The following is a 24,257-nucleotide window of genomic DNA, read 5'->3' on the forward strand; positions in this document are numbered from 1 at the left end:
TTCCAGGGCTAGGCTTAACTAACTGAACAGCACAGGCAAGTCAGGATATAGTGTATTATTGGAGAGCAAAGGTAGGTTTAGGAAGACAGAGAAGCACACAGGTTTTCTAAGTTACTTGGAGGGAGTTATAGGGCCAATGAGGGCATTATAGGGGGTCAGTGGAGTGTTCCAGGGTTTGTTTCACCACATTGGTAGCCAGGGTCACTGTGGGATGAGTATGTCCAGCACCCTCCTGTTGGTGGGGTTGATTCTTTGGGTCCCCATTACTTGTCACCTGCTGACACTTCTTCCTCCCTCTGCAGACCCCATCCTCTCTGCTGGAGTCCATGGCTGCTGTGGCTGACATCCAGACCCCAGAGTTCAAGGTCACTGTGATTTAGCTCATCTACAAGACTGCCTTCATTATTCCTGTAAAGGAACTACATGCAACTCTCTATTTTTCAGTCTTCTGCTTCTTCCCACCAGAATACCTGTCATTATGTTCTTCTGCTTGGTGGGTGGAATTAACCATCTTTCCCTCTCTGCAGAACACCCCAGCCCCTTCTGTTTTTTACTGATTGGCTGACAGTTGGTAGGGACAGTTTTACTTTTCCTGTTAGGCTGGTCAAGTACCATTTATTGATTCTCCTCTTCTAATTGGCAGGAAATTGGAAGAAGCCTTGATTGAAGAAGACCCATACCCCTCACATACACACCCCACTCAAAATTTCAGCTCCTGGACTGGACAACTGGATCAAGAGGCCTGTACCCCTCAACCTTGGCTTTTGAACCCCATTCTGAACCTTTGCATAGTCCTTCTTCCCAGAATACCTTTTCTACCTCTGATTTTGTCAAGACCCCTGCCAGGGTTGGAGAGTGGGGAGTCAGCCTACCCTAAGCACAAAATGTAGCCCTTGAGTTCTCACAGTGTGTATCAAAAATCTACATGAGTTTTGCCTTTGACTTCTCCATCCATGCCCTCATTCAGTAAATATTGAACCATGTGCTGTGTGCCAAGCTCTGTGCCGGGCATTGGAGGCATTCAAAACACAGAACTGCTGAATGTGACCTCCTTCATGAGGCTCTTTTTTGTTGTTGTTGCCTCCTGAGCCACCCCTGGTGCCTCTTTCCTGATTCTCCTACACCTTTGATTGCACATTCATCTTTAATAGTGTGGCTCCTAGTGCTGTATGCCAGCTCTGCCCTCACCTCCTCATTCTCCTTTTCCTTGACAGATGCCGTTTCACCCTGTTACTTTCCTTTATCTTCTCACAATTCGATATTAAATATTCATTTCTCTGATTACTTAGTAATGCCAGGCTTTCCTCCTAGCTTGCAAGCACTGTGGATAGGACCATGACTATTTTGTTCACTGCAAATATTAGTACTCAACAAAAAGATTGGCATAAAATACATGCTCAATAAACATATAGCAAATAATTAAACTAAGGATAGTTTTAATGAGAGGCCTGCTTATAAAATGGTGTCTGATGTGATTCAGTGTATCCAAAGGTCTGTGAGGACACTCTAGCCAGGCTTGCCTTGGTTAAAGACAAATAATCTTTTAAATATAATCTTTATTATATTTTTATTACCTTTTACTCTCTCCCCTCAGCAATCACCTCTCTGTTGTTCATGTTTCGTTTTTGCTCAATCCCTCTACCCTCTAACTGCACCCCAGCCTCACTATCTGTCATCCGTTCTCCATCTATGGGTCAAGACAAAGAATCTTAAAGACAGCAAGAAGATGATAATAAGTTACCTACAAGGGTAAGGCTGTCAACTGATTTCTCAATAGAAACACTTCAGGACAAAAGGCATTGGCATCAAATATTCAAGATGATGAAAAGCAAGAACCTGTAACCAAGAGAACTCGAGAACTCTTTCTAGCAAGGCTATTACTTTAAATTAAAGACAAAATAAGGAGCTTCCCAGACCCCCAAAAAAGGGCTAAAGGAGTTAGCCCTTTTTTTTGACCAAACAAGTATTGCAAGAAATGTTAAAGAAATCTCTTTAAGAAGACAAAATAGAGGGGGGAACACAGGTATAAAGGAAAAATGGCACTATCAATAATAATCTTAAATGTGCCCTGGCTAGCGTGGCTCAGTGGTTGAGCACTGGCCTGCAAACTGAAGGGGTCTATGGTTCGATTCCCAGTCAGGGCATATGCCTGGGTTGCAGGCCAGGTCCATCCCCAGTTGGGGGCACATGAGAGACAACCACACATTGATGTTTCTCTTCCTCTCTTTCTCTCTCCCTTCCTCTCTCTCTAAAAATAAATAAATAAAATCTTTTAAAAAGTAACCTTAAATGTAAATGGATTAAATGTTCCAATCAAAAGGCACAGGGTAGCTAAATGAATAAGAAAACATGACCTGTATATACACAGTCTACAAGAGACTCACCTCAGAACAAAAGATACACACAGGCTGAAAGTGAAGGCATGGAAAAAATTATTCTATGAAAATGGAAACAAAAAGCATCTGGGGTAGGAATACTTATATCTGATAAAATAGACTTCAAAACAAAGGCCATCACATAAGACAAAAAGGTCACTACATAGTACTAAAGGGATCAATCCAGCAAGAGGATTAATCCTTGTAAACATAGCACCTAAATATATAAAGAAAATCTTGGCCCTGGCTGGTGTGGCTCATTGGATTGAGTGCTGGCCTGCAAACCAAAGGATCATGGGTTCAATTCCCAGTCTAGTGCACATGCTAGTGTTGCAGGCCAGGTCCCCAGTAGGGGGTGCATGAAAGACAACCACATACTGATGTTTCTCTCCCTCTCTTTCTCCTTCCTTTCCCCTCTCTCTAAAAATAAATAAATAAAATCTTTAAAAAAGAGAAAATAAAATCTTGGAAGACTATCAGGGAGAGATCCACATCAATAGAGGCATAGTAGGGGATTTTAGCACCCAACTATCATCAACGGATAGATCTTCCAGACAAAAAATCAACAAAAAAACCCCCCAGCAACCTTAAATGACACACTATATCAGATGGATTTAATTGATATTTATAGAACATTTCATTGCAATGTTCTGATCATGCTATTAGAGTTGTCCCAATTTTTTCCCTAGCTTCTTCAAACCAGCACCCCTTACTCCCTCAGGCAATTCCCATACCATTGTTCATGTCCATAGTTTATGCATATAAGTTACTCCATTAGCTACTCCATTAGGTACTTTAGCTACTCCATTTCCTGTGCTGTACTTTACATCCCTATGGTGATTCTGTAACTACCAACTTGTATTTCTTAACCCCTTTACCTCTTCACCCATTCCCCCACACCATCCTCCCATCTAGAAACATTTTTCCTTTCTTTTTTAAAAATTTATTTATTTATTTTTTAAAAGAGGGGAAATGAGTCCTTTTTCATTTTTGCTCAATCCCTCTACCCTCTAACTACACCCCCACCCCCACTATCTGTCATCTGTTCTCCATCTATGGGTCAAGACAAAGAATCTTAAAGACAGCAAGAAGATGATAGTAAGTTACCTACAAGGGAGTCCCTATAAGGCTGTCAACTTCAGGGGAAGGGGGGAAGGGTTTGAAGGAGCTAGTATAAAGACACATGGACAATAATGGGGGGGGTAGAGGCAGGAGGGAGGTGGAGAGGGCTGGGGGCATGGGCTGGGATGGGGGTATAGGGCAGAAAACTGTACTTGAACAACAATTAAAAAAACATTTTTTAACTTGTTTTTATCAAATTGAAAAAAAAGGTTGTCAACTGATTTCTCAATAGAAACACTTCAGGACAGAAGGCATTGGTGTCAAACATTTTTTATTAGGTTCAGTTGTTGGTAATTGTGAGTTTGTTGTTATTTTACTGTTCATATTTTTGATCATCATTTTCTTAGAGAAGTCCCTTTAACATTTCATATAATAAGTGCTTGGTGATGATGAACACCTTTTGACATGGACACTGGCCTGCAGTGTCCATGGCATTATAGATGAGATATGAGACAAATTCACATGGACTACCGAGTCCTGTGGAGGAAAAGGGACGGCACGACTACTCTCTCAAGGGGAGAGTTCCTCAGAGCAGCCTGGCTACTCCCTCAAGAGGAGAGAGCCCTGATCCTCACCTTGACAGGTTTTTATTGGATTTCAATTTGCACAGGAATACAGGTAAAACTCATTAATCATTGTCAGGCAGTAAGGATCAAACAATGGATAGCATACAAAGAACTACTAGGGTTTATTCTGAGTCAGGATGTGTTAGCTAAAAGGCTATAAAACATTGGGAAACAAACTTATTTCCTGCTCAGACCCTTATCATTTAATTAAGAGCATTTTTAGCAAGGCAGGCTTCACAGGATTTTATGTATTCTTTCTTAGGCCTGATCACCTGGGGAACCCACCCTTTCCAGCACAGGGCTGCACTGTCCTCTGTTTCAGGCTTAAGCCAGGCAGTGGAAGTAAGGTAGCCAAGAACAGAATGAGGATTCAGGCTTTGTCAAAGCCAAGGGGTGAGGGTCCATCACCCCCTTTTACTGTAGCCCCATAAGTGCTTCCTTGGAGCCTCCATGTGATCGTGCCTGTCTTAGGTCATTCCCCCCTTGGGGAATCTTACCTGTCATTGGCTAACTGATCAAGCACTGGGGGCCAGTTATGGATGAAGTAAAAGGATCAGAAGTGGCACTCCTGCCAGGGAGATAAGCTTTGTCTCCTTAGTGGCTTCTGGTCCGAAGATTGCTTAGTCAGCCTTAGCCATGGGGGAAGTTACAGCTTCTGAAACCAAGCAGGGCAGTTCCCAACAACCTTTAACTTGACCTTATCTGGGAAGCACTTTATCTGCCCTTCCATTCTAAATGATAGCTTTGCTGGATAGAGTAATCTTGGATATAGGTCCTTGCCTTTCATGACTTCAAATACTTCTCTCCAGCCCCTTCTTGCCTCCAAGGTTTCTTTTGAGACATCAGCTGATAGTCTTATGGGCACTTCTTTGTAGGTAACGCCTTTCCTCTTGATGCTTTTAAGACTCTCTATTTTTAATCTTGGGTAATGTGGTTATGATGTGCCTTGGTGTGTTCCTCTTTGGGTCCAACTTCCCTGGGACTCTCTGGACTTCCTGGATTTCCTGGAAATCTGTTTCCTTTGTCAGATTGGGGAAGTTCTCCTTCATTATTTGTTCAAATAAGTTTTCAATTTGTTGATCTTCCTTTTCTTCTGGCAACCCTATGATTTGGATGTTGAAATGTTTAAAGAGCTCCTGGAGGTTTCTAAGCCTCTCCTCATTTTTTTGAATTCTTGTTTCTTCATTCTTTTCTGGTCGAATGTTTATTTGTTCCTTCTGCTCCAAACCATTGAATTGAGTCCTGGTTTCCTTCCCTTCAGTGTTGGTTTCCTGTAGATTTTTCTTTATTCCACATAATGCAACCTTCATTGCTGCCTGGGTCTTTTTTATGCTGTTGAAGTGCCCAGTGAGTTCCTGGAGCATCCTGATAACCAGTGTTTTGAACTGTGTATCTGATAGTTTGGCTGTCTCTTCATTGCCTAGTTGTATTTTTTCTGGAGCTTTGAACCATTCTTTCATCTGGGCCTTTTTTTTTTTTTGGTCTCAGCACACCTGTTATGTAGTAAGGGTCAGAACCTTAGGTGTTCACCTGGCCGGGGCAACCCATGTCACTGCACTGTGATGCTGTATGTGGGGAGGGGTCTGAGAGGGAACAGTGCTGCTTGCTCTGCTTTGCCAGTTTTCAGTCACTTTCCCTGCTACCCACAATCAAATTGGGCCCTTCTGGTGCTGATTTCCAAGTGGATGGGTTTGTGTATGTTCTAGGACCCTGTGGGTTTCTCCAATGAACTCTCCTGTGAGACTGGGAGTTTCTCCTGCTGCTGCCTCAACCCCCATAGGTGTTTTCAGTCAGAGGCTTTGAGGCTTTATTCCCCACACTGGAGCCCTGGGTTGTGTGGTCTATCTTGCATTCTAGTTGTTCCTCCTGGTTATCTGCATGCAAATGTGGGAGCACCCAGTCTCACTGGTCCAATAGCCACTGCCTTGCCACAAATCCTCTCCACCCAGCTGCCCATCTCTGCCCCTCATACTGGAGTGGAAGAATGTTTCTTGTTTGACTCCTTGGTGTCAGACTTCTACACAGTTTGATTTTCTGTCAGTTCTGGTTGTTTTTTGTTTTTCAATATTGTCCTTTTTTTGGTTGTGCGAAGAGGCACAGTGTGTCTACCTACACCTCCATCTTGGTCGGAAGTTCAATTTTGTTATTAACTAATTTACTCATTCAAAAATATCTGAATGTCTTCTGAATATAAGGAACTCATCTTAGGCCTTTTTTTCATGATAATTTCTGATAATTATGGTTTGATCAGCACCCCACTCAAGTGGACAGAGTTTAGCTGACTGCAGCAGGATTCAAGCGTGAGGTACTTAAAATACTTCAAAAAATAAAGAAAGTAAGGAACCTAGGCCCTGGCTGGTGTGGCTCAGTGAATAGAGTGCTGGCCTGTGAACCAGAGGGTCACCAGTGAGGGCACATGCCTGGGTTGCGACCAGGTCCCAGGTAGGGAGCACGCGAGAGACAACCACACATTGATGTTTCTCCTCCTTTCTTTCTCCTTCCCTTCCCTTCTCTCTTAAAGTAAATAAGTAAAATCTTTAATTAATAAAATAAACCAGGAAGTGAAAGACAAATACCATATGATCTCACCTGTAAGTGAAACCTAATCAACAAAACAAACAAGCAAGCAAAATACAAGCAGAGACATTTAACTATAGAACAAACTGACAGTAACCAGAGAGGAGTGGGGAGAATAGGGGATGATAAGGGAAGGGCCATCAAGGAACATATATAAAGAACATATGGACAGATCCCAAAGGGGGTAGGTTCGAGTGTGGGAGGCCATGGTGGAGTGAAAATGGAGACAACTGTAACTGAACAACAATAAAAAATAAAATAAAAATTAAGTGTATTAAAATCTATAAAAAATTTCAAAAACCTAAAAAAAGGAAGCACTGATAATTGCCTGCACTCTTTCTTTTTAAAATATTAATTTGAATGTAATATCTATTTTAACTCATGCTTTCAGAAGGTAAATGTTAGGCTGATGTAAAAAATGCTTGATAAACACATGTAATATCTTAGTAAAAGTAATATCCTGACAAAAAAAATAAGGAACCTAGGAATAAATTTAACCAAGGAAGAAAAAAGACCTGTACTTAGGAAACTATAGGCCGTTGAAAAAAAAATTGAGGAAGATAAAAATAAATGGGGCATATATCTTCATGGATTGGAAGAATTAATATCATTAAAATGTCCATAGTACCCAAAGCAATTTATAGATTGTTGGGGACCGTCCTGCCTGGTCTCAGGAAGCTGTAACCCCCCGTGACTTAGGCTGGGTGAAAGACCTCTGGACCAGGAGCCACTGAGGAGACAAATCTTATTCCCTGGCATGAACACTGCCTGTTCTAATGCCTGGTTTCCCTTTTGCATGATCAGCAGTCAATGTCAGGTAACAATTGTCTAAGAAAGAGAATGGATCTAAGACAGATGCGATCATGTGGGATGACCTGAGGGAAGAAATTCATGGGGCTGTGGAAATGAAGGGGTGATCAACATCAACCTCTGCCCCCTCAGCTTTGTCAAAGCCTGAGTCTTTGTTCTTAGATGTGAGAAATCCAAGTCTCCTGGTTGCCTCTGTCTTCTGCCTGCAGGGGCAGTGCAGTCCAGACCAGAAACTGCAGACCCCAGGGTAATTAGGTCTGGGACATAGAATATGCAAGATCCTGTGAGATCTGTTTGCTGGAGGATGTTATTAACTTGGGATTTAAAGGCACAGGCAGGAAACCTTTGGAACCTGTAGTTCTTTCATATGTTAAAGACCACAAACCTTGCCCAGAATCACAGCAGGAGTTCTGTCCCCACCTTTGTAAGTTGCCTACATCTTTTGATCTTTTCTGCCAGACTGTGAATCCACAAACTAAGTCTGTTTTCTCAATAAATTCTGCTTGGGTATGGAGACGGGGCACTCTCCCCACTAGAGAGAGGGTGGCATTCTGTCCCTATTCCCCCACAGGACCTGGTTGTCTCTGTGTATGTCTTTCTTGTGTTTCGATGAACCATCCACAGTGTTCTGCACTCACTGCAGGCAGGTGAGCACACGCCAATAGATTCAATGCAATTCCTATTAAAACACCTGTGAGTGTTTCACAGATCTAGAACAAATATTCCAAAAATTTGTATGGAACCGAGAAAGACCCTGAATAACCTCAGCATTCTCAAGAAAGAAGAACAAAGTTGGAGGTATCACAATACCTGATATCAAACTATACTAGAAGGCCACTGTAATCAAAACAGCCTGGTACTTGCATAAGAACAGGCATACAGATCAATGGAACATAACAGAGAACCCAGAAATAAACCCATGTCTTTATGGTCAATTAATATTTGACAAAGGAGGTAAATGCATACAATGGAGTAAAGACAGTCTTTCCAATAAATGGTGTTGGGAAAACTGGACAGGTACATGCAAAAAAATTAAACTAGACCACCAACTTACACCATACACAAGAATAAACAAAAATGGATAAAAGACTCCAACATAAGTCATGAAACCACAAAACTCCTAGAGGAAAACATAGGCAGTAAAATCTCAGACATCTCATGTAGCAATATTTTTGGCAATGTGTCTCCTACAGCAATGGGAACAAAGGAAAAAATAAACAAATGGGACTACATTAAACTAAAAAGCTTTTGCACAGTGAAAGAAACCATCATCAAAATGAAAAGGGAACCCACGGTATGGGAGAACATTTGTCAATGATACATCTGATAAAAGTTTCAATTCTAAAATATATAAATAACTTATATAACTCAACACCAGGAAAACAAACAATCCAATTAAAAAATGAGCAAGAGACCCAAATAGACATTTCTCCAAAGAAAACATGCAGATGGCCAATAAACAAATAAAAAAATATTTTATGTCACTAATCACCAAGGAGATGCAAATTTAAACCATAGTGAGATATCACCACATGCCTGTCAAAATGGCTGCCATCAATAAACCAATGAACAACAAGTGCTGGCGAGGATGTGGAGAAAAGGAAACCCTAGTGCACTGCTGGTGGAAATACAGACTGATGCAGCCATTGTGGAAAACAGTATGGAGGTTCCTCAAAAAATTAAAAATTGAAATGATTTTTAATGAAAACACATTTGAGAATGTTTTATTCTATTGATTGATTTTTAAAATTCAAATCTGACCTATTATAATTTTATATTTTGATAACCTAGTAAGTATAAGATTTTGCGTGCTACATCCTATCATTGCTGATGCACATTTAGCAAAAATTTAGGTTTTCTTAGTTTTCCTAATAGAAATTATTAGAATAGGCACTTTCTTTGGATATAATTGATGAGCCATCTGTGCATTCTTAAACTTGAACAATTGGTAAACATACATGTTTTTTTGAACGAGCAATTCCACTTATGGGTATATATTCAAAGAAACCCAAAATACTAATGTGAAAGAATATGTGCATCCCTAAGTTCATTGCAGCATTATTCACAATAGTCAAGGCATGGAAACAGCCCAAGTGCCCATCAATAGAAAAGTGGGTAAAAAAGATGTAGTACATATATACAATGGAATACTAATCGGCCATAAAAAGAAAGGAATCTTATCTTTTTCAACAGCATAGATGAACCTGGAGAGTATATGTCAAGTGAATTAAGCCAAGCAGAGAAAGACAATACCATATGATCACACTTGTATGGGAATCTAATGAACAAAATAAACCGAGGAACAAAATAGAAACAGAGGCATAGACATATGGAACAGGCTGACACCTGTCAAAGGGCAAGGGGTTACTGGATGAATGAATATAAAGGGACTAGCCAAATACTATATATATCATGTATATAACACTTAGATGCAGACAACAGTGTGGTGATGGCCTGAGGGAAGAGCGGGGAGGCGCTGGGTGAAGGTGAGCAAAGTTGGGGGGGGATGGAATGGGGACATCTGTAATAAATAGTGTCGATGATAAAAATAAATTTTAAAAAAGAAAAAAACAGTACCTTTATCATGAGATTATTGTGAGGTTGAAATGTGCTCATACATCTAAAGCGCGGAAGACAGGGCTGAGCTCAGGGAGTCCTAATGATGTCAGCTGTCATCATCACTTTCCTTCCATTGTGTCTGTCCCTCTGTTTGGGGGTATGTGGGACAAAAAACATTACTCCAAGGCAGGACAAGGTATCTATGTTAATATTTGTGGCCATGACAGCTGCTGCATGCTGTTGAGTGTCCCAGAGACCCTGAGATTTATTCAGTCAATAAAAGTTTATTAAGCATCTACTATTTGACATTTTAGGTACTAGGGACACATCAGTCCAAAAAACAAAAATAAAAAACCCAAAACAAACAAAAAATCACATAAAATCCCTGTCCTAATAGAGTTCATATTTTATTAGGGATTCAGAAAATACAGAAGCAACCCAATGAGAAAACATACATAGTATGTCAGAGGGTGGTAAGTGCTATTGTTATGGTTAGACAGTCAATAGGAGCACCAGGGAGTCTCCCCCATTGGCCAAGATGGCTGCAGGGGGAGGTTCTTTTACACTGAGCATGCTGAAAGCTAGAAATATGGATGGATAAAGCCTAGAATGTGCCAAAAGCTAGAAATATGAATGGATAGGGCCCAGAGCACACCAAAAGTTAGAAAGGCAATAGGGGGAGAAGTCCTCCCCTCCCATTCACTGTAAGAAATTCGGGCTTGAGCAGGAAGATGAAATAGTCTTTGAGAAGGGAGTCCACCCTTCTCTCAGGCTGTCCAGCACCTGAATAAAATCTCTTTCCTTTTGCACCAGCACCTGACTCATATGTTTGGCTTTTGTTGTGGCAGGCAGCCTGTCCTCTGTTTTGTTTGGTTACACTATGGGGGGAAAGTGAAGAAGGTAATGGAGATAGAGAGGGCTGGTGGGAGACGGCAGGCTACAGTTAGTCAAGGAGGTCTAATTGGGAAGGCAATATTTGCATAAAGACCTGGTGGAGGGAGAGAGGAAGCCATGAAGATATCTGGGAGAAGAGCATTCCAAGGAGAGGAAACAGCAAATGAAAAGACCAGGAAGCTGTTTGCTGTGTTTGAGATAGCAGGGAGCCAGCGTGGCTAGAGTGGAATGGGTCAGGTAGAGGTTGGAAAGTGTGGTCAGGGAGGCAACAAAGCGTATCACTAAGGGCTTAGGCAACAATGTGGAGACTCTGCTTTTACCAGGAGTGAGGGACAGCTGGGTAGAGCTCTGAGCCTGAAGCATCCTTACCTGATTCTGGGTTCCCAAGCTCCTTCTGTCTGCATGTGGGGAGCAGCAGACTGTGGGGATGGGGACCAGAGCAGAAGACCAAGGAGGAGGCAGCTGTGATATCCATGAGAGAGAAGATGGAGGTTGTATCAGAGTGAGAACAGAGGAAAAGGGAGAGGTGGTTGCATTCTGGATATAATTTTAAGATCATAGATAAGAACAGCCTGGCAATTTTCTGGGGATGGTTGACCTTTCCATATCTGGACAAAAGTGGGAGAGTAGAACATAGAACACCAGCCTGCCAGCTTAGCCAGGCTGGGACCAGACCTCAACCTTACTTTGTTGACCTTCTTGCCTGCTCTTATGCCAGCTTAAAGAGGAGGGAGTAGGTTCCTGCCTGCCCAGGTTGTAATTTCAGTCTTCCCAAGGTCTGGGGGTGGGATGGGGGTCACATGCCCAAGAGGTGAAGGGCATTGCTAATTCCACTATCTTATCAGAGAGACCAAACACATGGCAGAAGTCACGTCACAATGAGTTCTTTCACTCAGTAAATACTCCCTGAGGCCAACAGGGGCTGGCCCTGGGCTGGACAAGGCAGGGCACAGTGAGGACCTGGACATCCTGGATCCTGCCCTCATGGGTCCAAGGGGAAGATAAAATGTCACCAAACTGATGGCCAGAGTGGTCAGGAGTATGATGGAGTAATTATGGATCATAGTGGTCAGAGCTGGGATGGGGAAGTTTGGGGTCCATGACAGTGCAGGGGAGTCCCTGACTCAGCCTGGTATATGGTCCAAGAAGGTTTCCTGGAGTGGGGAACATCTGTATAAGAACAGAAAAGAGGAGGAGCAGCTGAACATGGGGAGGATGCAGGGTGAATGTTTCAGGCAGAGGACATGCATATGCCAAGGTCTTGATATGCTGCTTTTGACAAACAGAGGGCCTGGGGTGGGGAGGAGGTGCTTCGAGTCCTAAAACATGAAAGGGAACGTGGCACCTGGCCTTGTAGGGCTGAATCCCTAAAGTGTGTTTTACATGATTCTGGGAGACTTGTTCAAATTCCCCTTAAAACCCACTCACTGTTCACTATTTAATAGTGTGCCTTCTGCTCTTTCTCAGGATTTTTAAAAAGATTTTTTAAAATTGCTTGTTGTTCTCAAAAGTCTCCAATGACCCATGTGCCAGGCTCAGAGAAACCTTTCAGTACAATGCAGCATTCTTGTGAGAAGCCTCTGCCTGTAGGTCATGTGAGGAGTTCCTTGTCAGCTTGAAATGGCATGGCACAGTCCACCTAGGGCTCCACTTCAGGGTGCCAAACGTGTTGGCACATTCCTGCTTTACCCAGACCCTGCCTGTGAGCAGCAGCCTGTGTCTAACCCCAGACACAGATTAGGATTTCTGGCACACACATTGAAAGAATAAATGCACAAGCAACCCCTACCCCAACCAAAGATGCAGAACTTGAGTAGCACCACAAGGCTGTGCAATCAAAGGGGCTGGTAAAAATGTTTAACCATTAACAGGGCTGGGCATTGACCAGTCAGAATGGACAAGGCCATGGAGCTGGAGCCTGGTTGGGCTGGGCCAGTGGCCCCTTGAGGTGGTCAGGTACGGGAGGTCTAATGCTCAGGCAGTGGCTGCTTCCATCACTTTAATCATCAGTACAGCTGAGTGCCAGTGTGGCTGTGACAGTGTTTTCGATAGAAAATAAAGAGATCATAGAAAGCCCTCCGGTCATTCCCCAAGCCCCTTGATATCTCCAAATGTCCACCTTCTAGACTCAAAAACATGGTTTGTCCTGACAAGATACTCTGTGCATGCATCATGGTATGTTCTGGCCAAAAGTGCACAACCTCAATCTTATCATAAGGAGCCACTGGCAAACCCTAACTGAGGGGAATTCTATATAATAACTGATATTCTTTCAAAATGTCAAGGTCAGAAAAGACTGAGAAGATGTCACAAATTGGAGAAGACTCAGGAGATGTGACAACTAAATGCAAAGTGTGATCCTGGATTGGCTCCTGGACCAAGAAAAGGATATGAGTGGGAAAACTGGGCAAATTCAAATAAATTCTCTAGATTAATTAATAATGTCATATCAATGTTAATTTCTGAATTTAGTCATTGGACTGTGGTTATGAAGACAGTGTCTTTATTTACAGGAGACACATGCCTGAGTATTTATGGATAAGCATCCTGTTCCCAATTTACTTTCAAATGATTCAGCCAAAACTTAAAAAGATATCTATCTATGTATCTATGTATCTATCTATCATCCATCTATCTAGTACAAATGTGGTGAAATCATTAAGTTTAGGTTAACAGTAGGCCAGTGGTCATTTTACTATACCTATAACTTGTAGGTTTGACATAGTTAAAATAAAAGGTTAGAAATTATTATAGAATTATAAAACTAATAAATGAGAAAACAAAGGAGTCAGACACCAGAGAAGGACAGCCTTTGAGTTTTGACAAAGGTCTGCACAATATCACAGGTCAGCCATCTACTGCCAGTGATAGTGTCTCAGTCTCTGCATCTGTGACTAGGTCTTGAGTTTCCCTAATCTGTGCAGACATGACCCCATATCTGCCTCAGGCCCTGGACACTTTGGCAGGTAGTGGGCTGGTAGGCCAGGGTGGGAGGAGTGGTGACAGTGAGGGGCACTTGAGGAATTCCCAGTGACTAAGACTTCCTCAGGGCCTGCCCAGTTCACCAGGTTTCTTGATGAACATTCCTAACCACTGGGTGAGATGGATACTATTCAACATTCAGGAATGTTTGTGGAGGATCTACTGTGAGCCTGGGGCACTGTTCTGGGTGCTATGCAGACATCAGCAAACATAACCTAGTCCCAGTTTTCCTTCTAGGGCAAAAGACTGTCAACAAATAAAAATAAAATACAATGTTACATTGGGATAAGAAGTGTGAGTAAAGAAGGGTGAGTGGATGGAGCCTGATAGAATGTGCAATATATAAGTGAGGACTCTCTGAAGAGGTGACATTTGACCTGAGATCTGGAGGTGAGAAACAGCCACGCAGGTATCTAAGGAAGTGTACCAGTCAGAAAAGCTGCAAGTGCAAAGGCCCTGGGGCAGGAATGACCATAGTCTGTACAAAGTGCAGCAAGGAGGCCAAGTGCCAGTGGAACCATAGTAGAGATTGAGCCAGGAGAGGTAAACTTGAGCCAGATCTTGCTGGAATGATTGTGGTGTTTGTTCTGAGAGAAAAGGGAAGCCGCTAGAAGGTTGTAAGCAGGGGAGTGACACAAGCTGTTTTACACGTGCAGCCCAGAGAAATGAAATCCCAGTAAGCTAGTGGACACATTGTGGCCCCACCTGCCTCTGGTTTGGGGGTTCCTGTAGCAGGCTTGGGATAATCAGCTGGGTAGGTGTGGGAAGGAGCTGGGACTGCTTGACAGCTTTGACTTTCTCAGGTGACTTGCCCCAGAGGAGAAGGACATCACCAAGGCAATTATCTTATTGGATACACCCACACCTGCCCCTGGATACATGTCTACCCCTCAGGCCCAAACATGAGATATCAAGGACCCACCATTCAACCAGTCCCACATTGCTGCCCACAGAGATTCCTGCCAGGAGGATTGGGAGGAGGTCCCCAGTCCTCAAACCTGGCACCATACACCAAGTACCAAGATCAATCCAGGACCCCGGGACACACATTTTCCCACTTTGCACTTTGGTTTATCCATCTGGCAGGTTGGGGTGGAGACAGCAGAATGACTGAGAGCTGTGATGGCTACAGCTGGGTGTGTAGAGTAACTCTAGGAATCTTCCTCGAATTTCTTGGAGCCTGAGTTTCCCCCTCTGCACAATGGGAATTAGGGTGCTACCTTCACAGGGGTTTGTTGCAAGGATCCATGAGATTACATATATGCAGTATCTGGACATACTTGGCACTGCAACTGTGAGGTTTTGGGTTTTTTGTTGGTGATCCCTTATACAAACCAGGCTCCATGTCCAATGTGGGCTGGAATCCTGTCCCTGATACTTACTCATTAGAACCTTAGGCAGAGTTCTTAGCCTCTCTGTGCCTCAGTTTCCTCATTTGTACAATGGAACATGGCTGTTATGAGAAACTAATGAAACATTTGCACAAAGCACAAGGAGCAGACCCAGTGCACAGTAACAACTCCATGAATGACAGCTGTTAGTTATAGCAACTGTTGGGAGCACCCTCCCCATCCAGGTGTGACAGTATGGCTTAAAAATGGACACTCTGTAACCAACCTATCTGGTTTTGAGTTCTGATTCTTTTACATCTTATCTTGGAGTCAATGAACAAGGGATGTCACCCCTTTGTGCCTCACTCTCCCCATCTATAAGGCAGGGTAAGAACAGTACTCATCTCAGAGGGTTGTGAGGTTAAATAAATTACCACATGAAAGTCCTCAGCACAGTGTCTGGCAGATAATGGCACATACATTTGCTATTTTTCATGTTACTATGGATATTCCCACTGGTTCCCTGATCTCAGTGGCAGGTGGCGATGGGGTCTGGGCTCATTGGGAAGCCCAATAAGGAATGCCTGAGCTGTTCAGGCCTAGAGGTTACCCCAAGGAGCCCTGTAATCAGCTGTAATCAGGCCAGTCCTGCCACACCTCCTCCTTTTCTGGGTATATCAGGGCTGGCTGGTCCAGACCCAGGATCTGTCTTGGCAAAGGAGGGTGACTGCACTGGGAACCATGGGGAAGGCAGTGAGTGGGGCCTGAGGCCAGGGGTCAGGGGCAGGGATTGGGGGCAGGGGTTCTGGTGGGATCTGATGCCTCACCTCTTCCTCTGTTCCTAGGAGAATTATGAGTTGTACTCAGTAGAGCTGGGTCCTGGCCCTGGTGGAGACATGGCAGCCAAGCTGAGTAAGAAGAAGGCAGGCAGTGGAGGGGGCAAGAAAAAGGAGAAGCTGGAGAACATGAAGAAGGAGATGGAGATTGTAAGCATGGACCTGAAGGGCTGGGTTGGGGGCTGGAGTGGGGGCCAGTGAGAGGTGGACAGCGAATGTCCTGCCCTCACTACACAGAATGACCACCAGCTGTCAGTGGCAGAACTGGAGCAGAAATACCAGACCAGTGCAACCAAGGTGAGCTGGGGGTAGAGGGAGGAGTGGGTACAGAGAAAGGGAAAGGTGGAGAAGGAGAGAAAAAGGGAGAAAAAAGGGAAAAATGCATTAGTGAGAAAGGGAGAGAGAGAAAAAAAAACAAGACAATCAGAGATAGAGAGAGAGGCAGAGACATGGGCAAGAAAAAGAAACAGGAGCAAAGACAACAGGAAGACAGATAGAAAGAGGAGAGATGAGACACAAAGAGTTACATAAAGGGTGGGAGGGGAAAGGAACAAGAACAGAGACAAAGACGGGGAATCAAATGAAGAGGTGCAAGGCAGATAAGGGGAACAGAGAGAGGGGAACAGGAAGGAGAGACAGAAGAGCCAGCCCCTGAAGAGTGTATAGGGAGAGGAAAGCCCTTAGTGGCCACTATCACCCCCATCCCACCCTGTCCCCAGGGCCTGTCTGCCAGCTTGGCCACGGAGCTGCTGCTGCGGGATGGGCCTAATGCGTTGCGGCCACCAAAGGGTACACCAGAGTACGTCAAGTTCGCAAGGCAGCTGGCAGGTGGTCTGCAATGCCTCATGTGGGTAGCTGCTGCCATATGTCTCATTGCCTTTGGCATCCAGGCCAGCGAGGGTGACCTCACCACTGATGACAATGTGAGTGGCAGATGCTGGGGTGCAGACACTGAATGCAGGAACCCAGAGGACAGACAACTTGAAGCATGGAACTCAGGACACCAGGGACATAGGGTGGGGATATAGAGACACAGAAATGCAGTTTGAAGACATGATCATGGAGGGGATGAAGGGCATTTGGATGTGGAACAGACCCAAGGTTACAGGAGTCACAGTGGAGAATGTGTCTCAGGTATGGAGGACATAGGCAGGGATACAAGGACAAAGAAATGCAATACTTAAGATAAGGGACTTGGGAAACAGAACATGGGACAGATCAAGGACAGAGGGCATAAGGACATTGGGACTCAGATATGGGCCACAAGGGCATAGGGACATAAGGGACACAAGACTAGGGGCACAAGACTCAGGATACAGTACATGGAGAGACATAAGACATTAAACATGGAAGCATAGAGACAGAGAGAATATCAAGATTCAGGACAAGAGGACATGAGATATATGACAGGGGTCAGAACAAGAGACATGGAGACTTAGGGACATATGACACTGAATGTGACATAGGATGAGGACTCAGAAGTACATAGACTTGAAAGACACTGGACATAGGTACTTGGAATTTGGAACCTGAGACACTGTGGAGTTCACAGAATATGAAGCATAAGATCAGCAGCACATACACACAGAAATGGGGACATGAAGGCACAGTTACTATTGGGTATAGAGCACACAGAGGATGGCAGGCAGATTATAAAGACAGAAAATGAAGCATGAAGAGACAAATGGAAGTGGACATGTGGAATGCAAGACTTGAAGGACACAGGAAAAAGGAACACATACCACCAAGGTGTATGGTGACACGGGGCACAAATCATAGGATATGGGGACATGGGCAACCTAAGACTCAGGAGCCAGAGAATATGCTATACAGGAACACAAGACACTAACAATACAGGGCAGTTGAACATGAGATATGAAGAATATGAGGATAGGAGATGAAGGCCACAGGGAATAGTGTATGAGTCTTCCTAGTAGAGTGGGGAAATCCATGGTGGAAGTGGCCACAAGAACACCAGAGGACCAGGGAGCAGACAGGAGATCTTGTACAGGGAGCTTCCAGCTCCTATACATAAGCCAGTCCTCACTTCTCCCCTAGCTATACCTGGCAGTGGCCCTCATTGCTGTGGTTGTGGTCACCGGCTGCTTTGGTTACTATCAGGAATTTAAGAGCACCAACATCATTGCCAGCTTCAAGAATCTTGTGCCCCAGGTGGGTTCCCCCAGCCTCCAACCATTCCAGATTCCAGAGACTCCACATCAGCTCAGGCAGGCTCCTGGCATCTGTGTGGCCCTCTCCCAACAGGCCCAGCTTGCTCTTTGTCCTTGGCCTCCGTCTGTCCCCATAGATCCTTAATTCGTCCCCTTGTTCATCTCCCCACATCCCTATTTCACTCAGCAAATTCCACCCCCATCTGTTGCCCACTACAACTCAGTTTCCCCTGTCTCATAGCAAGCAACTGTGATCCGAGATGGGGACAAGTTCCAGATCAATGCAGATCAGCTTGTGGTTGGTGACCTAGTGGAGATGAAAGGTGGAGATCGAGTGCCAGCTGACATCCGCATCCTCCAGGCCCAGGGCTGCAAGGTGGACAACTCCTCTCTGACTGGAGAGTCTGAGCCACAGACCCGCTCCCCCGAATGTACACACGAGAGCCCACTGGAGACCCGCAACATCGCCTTCTTCTCCACCATGTGCCTTGAGGGTCTGTGAGGCCCTTGCCTACCTGCCCAGCTGACATTCCCCATCACTGCCTCCACTGCCCCTCTTTTGCTACATTCTGAGGCACACTGCCTCCCACTTCACATGACTGCCACCTCTTTAGGTCATACTACTTCTCTAGCTCCCATTATTGCTACCCTCTTCCTTCATGCTGTGCACACCCCACTGCTGCCCTCTCAGTTCTGAGTCACCCTTTTGGCCCCACTGCAGGCACAGCACAGGGGCTGGTGGTGAACACAGGTGACCGCACCATCATTGGGCGCATTGCATCACTGGCATCTGGAGTAGAAAATGAGAAAACACCCATTGCTATCGAGATTGAACATTTTGTGGACATCATCGCAGGCCTGGCCATCCTCTTTGGTGCCACATTTTTTGTGGTGGCCATGTGCATTGGCTACACTTTCCTGCGGGCCATGGTCTTCTTCATGGCCATTGTGGTAGCCTATGTGCCTGAGGGTCTGCTGGCCACTGTCACGGTGAGTTGTGGAGGCAGAAGAGAGGTGCAGAGAGCTGACAGGGCTGTCGACCTGTCCATTCATCCAGGCTTCCCTCTACCCTCTCCCTGTGTGTCCCTCCATCCATTCACCTCTCATCCTCCCACCCACCTTATCATCCATCTTTTCCTCCCACCCCTCGTCTCTACCCCTATCCATTCACTCAGCAAACATCCACTGAGGCTACTGTGGGTCATGTCCTGTGCCACATGCTGAGGACTCAGAGATGGACAGGCAGGGTCCCTGACTAAAGGAGGCTGAAGCTTAAGGGTGTGGACTTCTGTCAACAGTCAGTTCAGAGGAGGCTGAGGGAATGTTTGTTTTCTCATTTTGATCATATTGATAAGAGAATTTATAGAACCTCCACTAAGGCAGCTTACAGAGGGTCCTGGCTATGTTTATCTGGGTGAATTGGGGAGGCATCCCAAGTAGCAAGTACAGGCTGGACAAAAGTGTGGAGACAAGAAGAAGCCTGGGTTTTGAAAAGAAATGTTGCATACTCAGTACTGTGGCTGGGGTGAAGGATCCTCAATGCTGAGAGAAGGGAAGTGGGGCTAGAAGCAAGGACAGGCCCCACACCGGCTTTTCTCACCCTTCCTCCAGGTCTGCCTGTCTCTGACAGCCAAGAGGCTGGCCAGCAAGAACTGTGTGGTCAAGAATCTGGAAGCAGTGGAGACACTGGGCTCCACGTCAGTGATCTGCTCTGACAAGACGGGCACCCTCACTCAAAACCGCATGACTGTGTCCCACCTGTGGTTTGACAATCACATCCACTCAGCTGATACCACGGAAGATCAGTCAGGTTTGGGAGTGGAAGGAGATGGGGCTCTGGCAGGCTCTGGTAGACCATGGAGGCTTAGATGGGAGCCCTGAGGTTACTGAAAGGAATCTGGGGAGGGCTTTGGATTAATGGAGAGGAACTCCATCCAGATGGGTCCAGGTCTGTGAAGGGGCTTGGTATGGAGTCTCCTATGGAGTCTCCTATGAGGCTCCATACTGGGTCTGGAGAGAAGGCTCTGTCCCCGAGTATGAAGGAAGCAGTTGGGTCCCACACAGGTCTGGGGAGGGAATCTTGTTCGAAATGTACCGGGAGGACTCGTTTCCTATGTGGGAGTGCCCACACTCGGGTTTGGTGTGGCATGTAGTCCCCTCGTTAACCCAGCCTGGACGTCTGTCCTTCAGGGCAGACGTTTGACCAGTCCTCGGAGACCTGGCGGGCACTGTGCCGAGTGCTCACCCTGTGCAACCGCGCTGCCTTCAAGTCTGGCCAGGACGCGGTTCCCGTGCCAAAGGTGAGAGCCCGGGGCTCTCGGGGTATACCAGGAGCCTGGAGCAGTCCAGCTCACACCTGACACCGGTCCCCATTCCCAGCGCATCGTGATTGGGGACGCGTCAGAGACGGCGCTGCTAAAATTCTCGGAGCTGACGCTGGGCAACGCTATGGGCTACCGCGAGCGCTTCCCCAAAGTCTGCGAGATCCCCTTCAACTCAACCAACAAATTCCAGGTCTGAGCCCGCCAGGGCCAGCGCTGCCCAAGGCTCACTCCCATCCACAGCGAGCGTGGCCGACTGTGGGCCGCATTGTGGGCTGGCCTATGGTGGGGGTTCCTCCCTCCCACTTGTCTCCTGTCTCGCCCACAGCCCCTTAGTTTGCTCTCAGCTGTCTGGCCTTCCATGGTGGTAGGTCGCAATCCAAATACCGCCAGCCCAACTCCGGTGCTAATTAAGTCCATTCCCCACACCCAGGCCCCTAACTACATACAGCCCCGTCCCTAGCCTGGGCCTCTAGAGGGGACGTGACCACCTTACCCTCTCAAGGCTCTTCCGGGCAGCGCCACTGCGCTGTTAGCTTCGTCCCCTCCCCCCTCGGCCTCTTCCACAGCTGTCCATCCACACACTGGAGGACCCGCGGGACCCGCGGCACGTGCTGGTGATGAAGGGCGCCCCCGAGCGCGTGCTGGAGCGCTGTAGCTCCATCCTCATCAAGGGCCAGGAGCTGCCGCTGGACGAGCAATGGCGTGAGGCCTTCCAGACTGCATACCTCAGCCTGGGAGGCCTGGGCGAACGGGTGCTGGGTGAGACCCTCAAGGCAGGGTAGGGGATAAACCGGAATGTAAGGTGGAGCTGGAACAGGCTGAGGCCAATCTTCCCTGGACAGCCATGACCCTGTCTTTTCCCACCCCTGGCTGACAGCTGACCTGCCCCAGTCTACACACTCACCTTCGTTTTTCCCTGTCTATCCTCAATTCCTATCTTGACCCAGCCTCTCCAGACCTGTCCTCACCTGGACCTTCCCTATCCTGACCTGAACTGACCCTGGTTTTCCCAGCTCATGCCCCAGCTGATGACCTGCGTTTGCTTACACTTTCACCTTTTAGAGTTCTCCTCTCCACCCTTTGACCTTCCACAATCCCTGCCTCACCTTGAGACTTTCCCAAATCCTTGTCCTGACCTCTGGCCTCCCCCAATTTTGTCCTGACTCCTTAAACCTCCCTAACCCCTGCCTCAACTCTGGCAGTCACAGACCTGTGGTCCAAGTCTGGAGTTTTCATTTTACTTGCTGTGTGACCACTGGCAAGAATTTTCCCTTCTCCAAGCCTCATCTGCAAGGTGAAGATATTAGTAGGCTCATAGAGTGGATGTGAGGATGGATTCAGATAATGTGAATGAAGAATTCAGCACAGGGTCAGGCATCCATGGATGCTTAGTACAAGAGGCCTGATTATTTTGTTCACCACCTAGCCTTCCTAGCAAAGGTTCCACCCAAGGTTCTTCTTTGACTTCCCTATTTTCTGATCAGGCTTCTGCCAGCTCTACCTGAGTGAGAAGGACTACCCACCTGGCTATGCCTTTGACGTGGAGGCCATGAACTTTCCAACTAGTGGCCTGTGCTTTGCGGGACTTGTATCCATGATAGACCCACCCCGGGCCACTGTCCCCGATGCTGTGCTCAAGTGCCGCACCGCAGGCATTCGGGTAAGTCACTTGGGAAAGGACCAGGTGGGGTAAGAACAGATGATGGGAGTATTTGGGGATGAGGAACCCTGTGATATCTGAAATTAGCTTGAACCAAAAATGGAATATGTTGGTTCATGAAACTAAAAAGTTCTGGGGAATGAAGCTTCAGATATAGCTGGATCCAGGTGTTCATTGTCATTATGAATTTGCCCTTCTTCTTATGCCAGCTCTGCTTTTCTCTCTGCTGGCTTTATTCTCAAGTAGTCTCTTCATTTTGGTAGATAGAGGTGACCAACCACCCCACCTCAATGCCCAGCAGCTCCAACTTACCTGTTTAGGCATCCACAGAAAGAGTGCCTCTTTTGTAGTTGCACTAGATTGGATCACAAGTTCATCCCTGAACCAGTCACTGTGTTTGGGGGGTGGAATATCTTGTTTGTCCAGGTCTGGGTTTACCTGCCCAATCTTGGCCAGAGCCTCAACTTCAAGCTGAGGGGATGAGTGGCTCTCCAAAGACAAATCAAGGGTTGGGGAGCCAATGCTAAGTAAGCATCACCCAAATCTTTCCAATAGTCTGTAAGACCCCATAAGATCTGGGCAGTATTATCTTTCTAAGCTCATTACTCAGACTCTACCTCTTATTTGCTCCTCTCCAGTCATGTTGTCCCACCTGCTGTTCCTCTAACAGTTCAGGCATGGTCGCTGCTCTCTCATTTTGCATTGATTGTTCCCTCTGCCAGGAATACTCTTCCACCAGATATCCACGTGGCCAACTTTCACCTCTTTCAGGTGTCTCCTCAAATGTCACCTTTTTGACAAGACTTTCGCTGGATGCACTTAAAACTGAACCACTACTTTTTTTTTTTTAAATTAATGCTTGCAATCTCCTTTACCCAGTTTAATTTTTCCCCTCCTTCTAACATGCTATGTCATTCATTTCTAATATAAAACTTGTCTGCCTCCCACATCAGAATGTCACCTCCATGAGAACAGGGATTTTTTTCGTCCCTGCTATTTCGCAGGCATAGAGCTGGTGGTCACAATTGGTTGAATAAATGAATGCATGCATAACAAGGGAAGACAGGGAGATTGGGCTGATATGAAGGGGTCAAGGATCTGCTTGTCCTCTGCACAGGTGATCATGGTGACAGGTGATCACCCCATCACAGCCAAGGCCATTGCAGCCAGCGTGGGCATCATCTCAGAAGGAAGTGAGACAGTTGAGGACATTGCTGCCCGGCTCCGTGTACCTGTGGACCAGGTTAATCGGAAGTAAGGCCTCTTCAGCCCTCCTCATGGTTCTTTCCATACCCTACGCAGACCAAGGCCCCAATGATGCCCTCTCATCTTCCTCTGCAGGGATGCCCGTGCCTGTGTGATCAATGGCATGCAGCTGAAGGACATGGACCCATCAGAGCTGGTTGAGGTGCTGCGCACCCACCCTGAGATGGTGTTTGCTCGCACCAGTCCCCAGCAGAAGCTAGTGATTGTGGAGAGCTGCCAGCGACTGGTGCGACCCTGATGATGAAGGTGGGCAGATGGGCTGGACTGGCCCTGGGATGATGGCCTTTCACTGACCACCTGCCCATTACCTGCAGGGTGCAATTGTGGCTGTGACAGGGGATGGTGTGAATGACTCCCCAGCTCTGAAGAAAGCAGACATTGGTGTGGCCATGGGCATTGCTGGCTCAGATGCTGCCAAAAATGCAGCCGACATGATCCTTCTGGATGACAACTTTGCCTCTATTGTGACGGGCGTAGAGCAGGGTCCGGGCTGGGTCAGAGATAGGGGCAGGCATTGTGGGCACAGGAGGAAGTGGGCTGTGAGGAGACTGAGGTGTCTGCTGTACTCCCATAGGCCGACTGATCTTTGACAACCTGAAGAAGTCCATCGCCTACACATTGACCAAGAACATCCCTGAACTGACACCATATCTTATCTACATCACTGTCAGTGTGCCCTTGCCCCTTGGGTGCATCACCATCCTCTTCATAGAACTTTGCACTGACATTGTGAGTCTACAGCCCCAATGCCCCCACCCACACATGCCCATAGATGTGTGCCCAT

At 46.2% G+C, this 24,257-nt stretch overlaps 1 protein-coding gene across 2 annotated transcripts in view; it reads left to right on the forward strand.

Moving 5' to 3' along the window:
* Positions 1 to 335: 335 nt before the first annotated feature.
* The window catches only part of ATP4A (ATPase H+/K+ transporting subunit alpha), a 28,431-nt gene continuing 4,509 nt past the window's right edge, over positions 336 to 24,257 (forward strand). The window contains exons 1-16 of one of the 2 annotated variants that reach the window (XM_036013105.1): positions 336 to 493; positions 16,062 to 16,202; positions 16,290 to 16,349; positions 16,772 to 16,975; positions 18,111 to 18,224; positions 18,465 to 18,717; positions 18,945 to 19,213; positions 19,835 to 20,033; positions 20,414 to 20,523; positions 20,603 to 20,737; positions 21,114 to 21,306; positions 22,032 to 22,207; positions 23,325 to 23,461; positions 23,549 to 23,699; positions 23,788 to 23,956; positions 24,048 to 24,202. In XM_036013105.1, the coding sequence (XP_035868998.1) occupies positions 479 to 493; positions 16,062 to 16,202; positions 16,290 to 16,349; positions 16,772 to 16,975; positions 18,111 to 18,224; positions 18,465 to 18,717; positions 18,945 to 19,213; positions 19,835 to 20,033; positions 20,414 to 20,523; positions 20,603 to 20,737; positions 21,114 to 21,306; positions 22,032 to 22,207; positions 23,325 to 23,461; positions 23,549 to 23,699; positions 23,788 to 23,956; positions 24,048 to 24,202 (2,481 nt within the window). In that variant the 5' untranslated portion in view covers positions 336 to 478. Of the gene's footprint in view, positions 494 to 15,893; positions 15,970 to 16,061; positions 16,203 to 16,289; positions 16,350 to 16,771; positions 16,976 to 18,110; positions 18,225 to 18,464; positions 18,718 to 18,944; positions 19,214 to 19,834; positions 20,034 to 20,413; positions 20,524 to 20,602; positions 20,738 to 21,113; positions 21,307 to 22,031; positions 22,208 to 23,324; positions 23,462 to 23,548; positions 23,700 to 23,787; positions 23,957 to 24,047; positions 24,203 to 24,257 lie in introns of those variants that run through there. The other variant, XM_028530425.2, reaches the window with a different exon arrangement.

This window comes from Phyllostomus discolor, chromosome 12 (genome assembly GCF_004126475.2).
Source record: "Phyllostomus discolor isolate MPI-MPIP mPhyDis1 chromosome 12, mPhyDis1.pri.v3, whole genome shotgun sequence".
Taxonomy (NCBI): Eukaryota; Metazoa; Chordata; class Mammalia; order Chiroptera; family Phyllostomidae; genus Phyllostomus; species Phyllostomus discolor.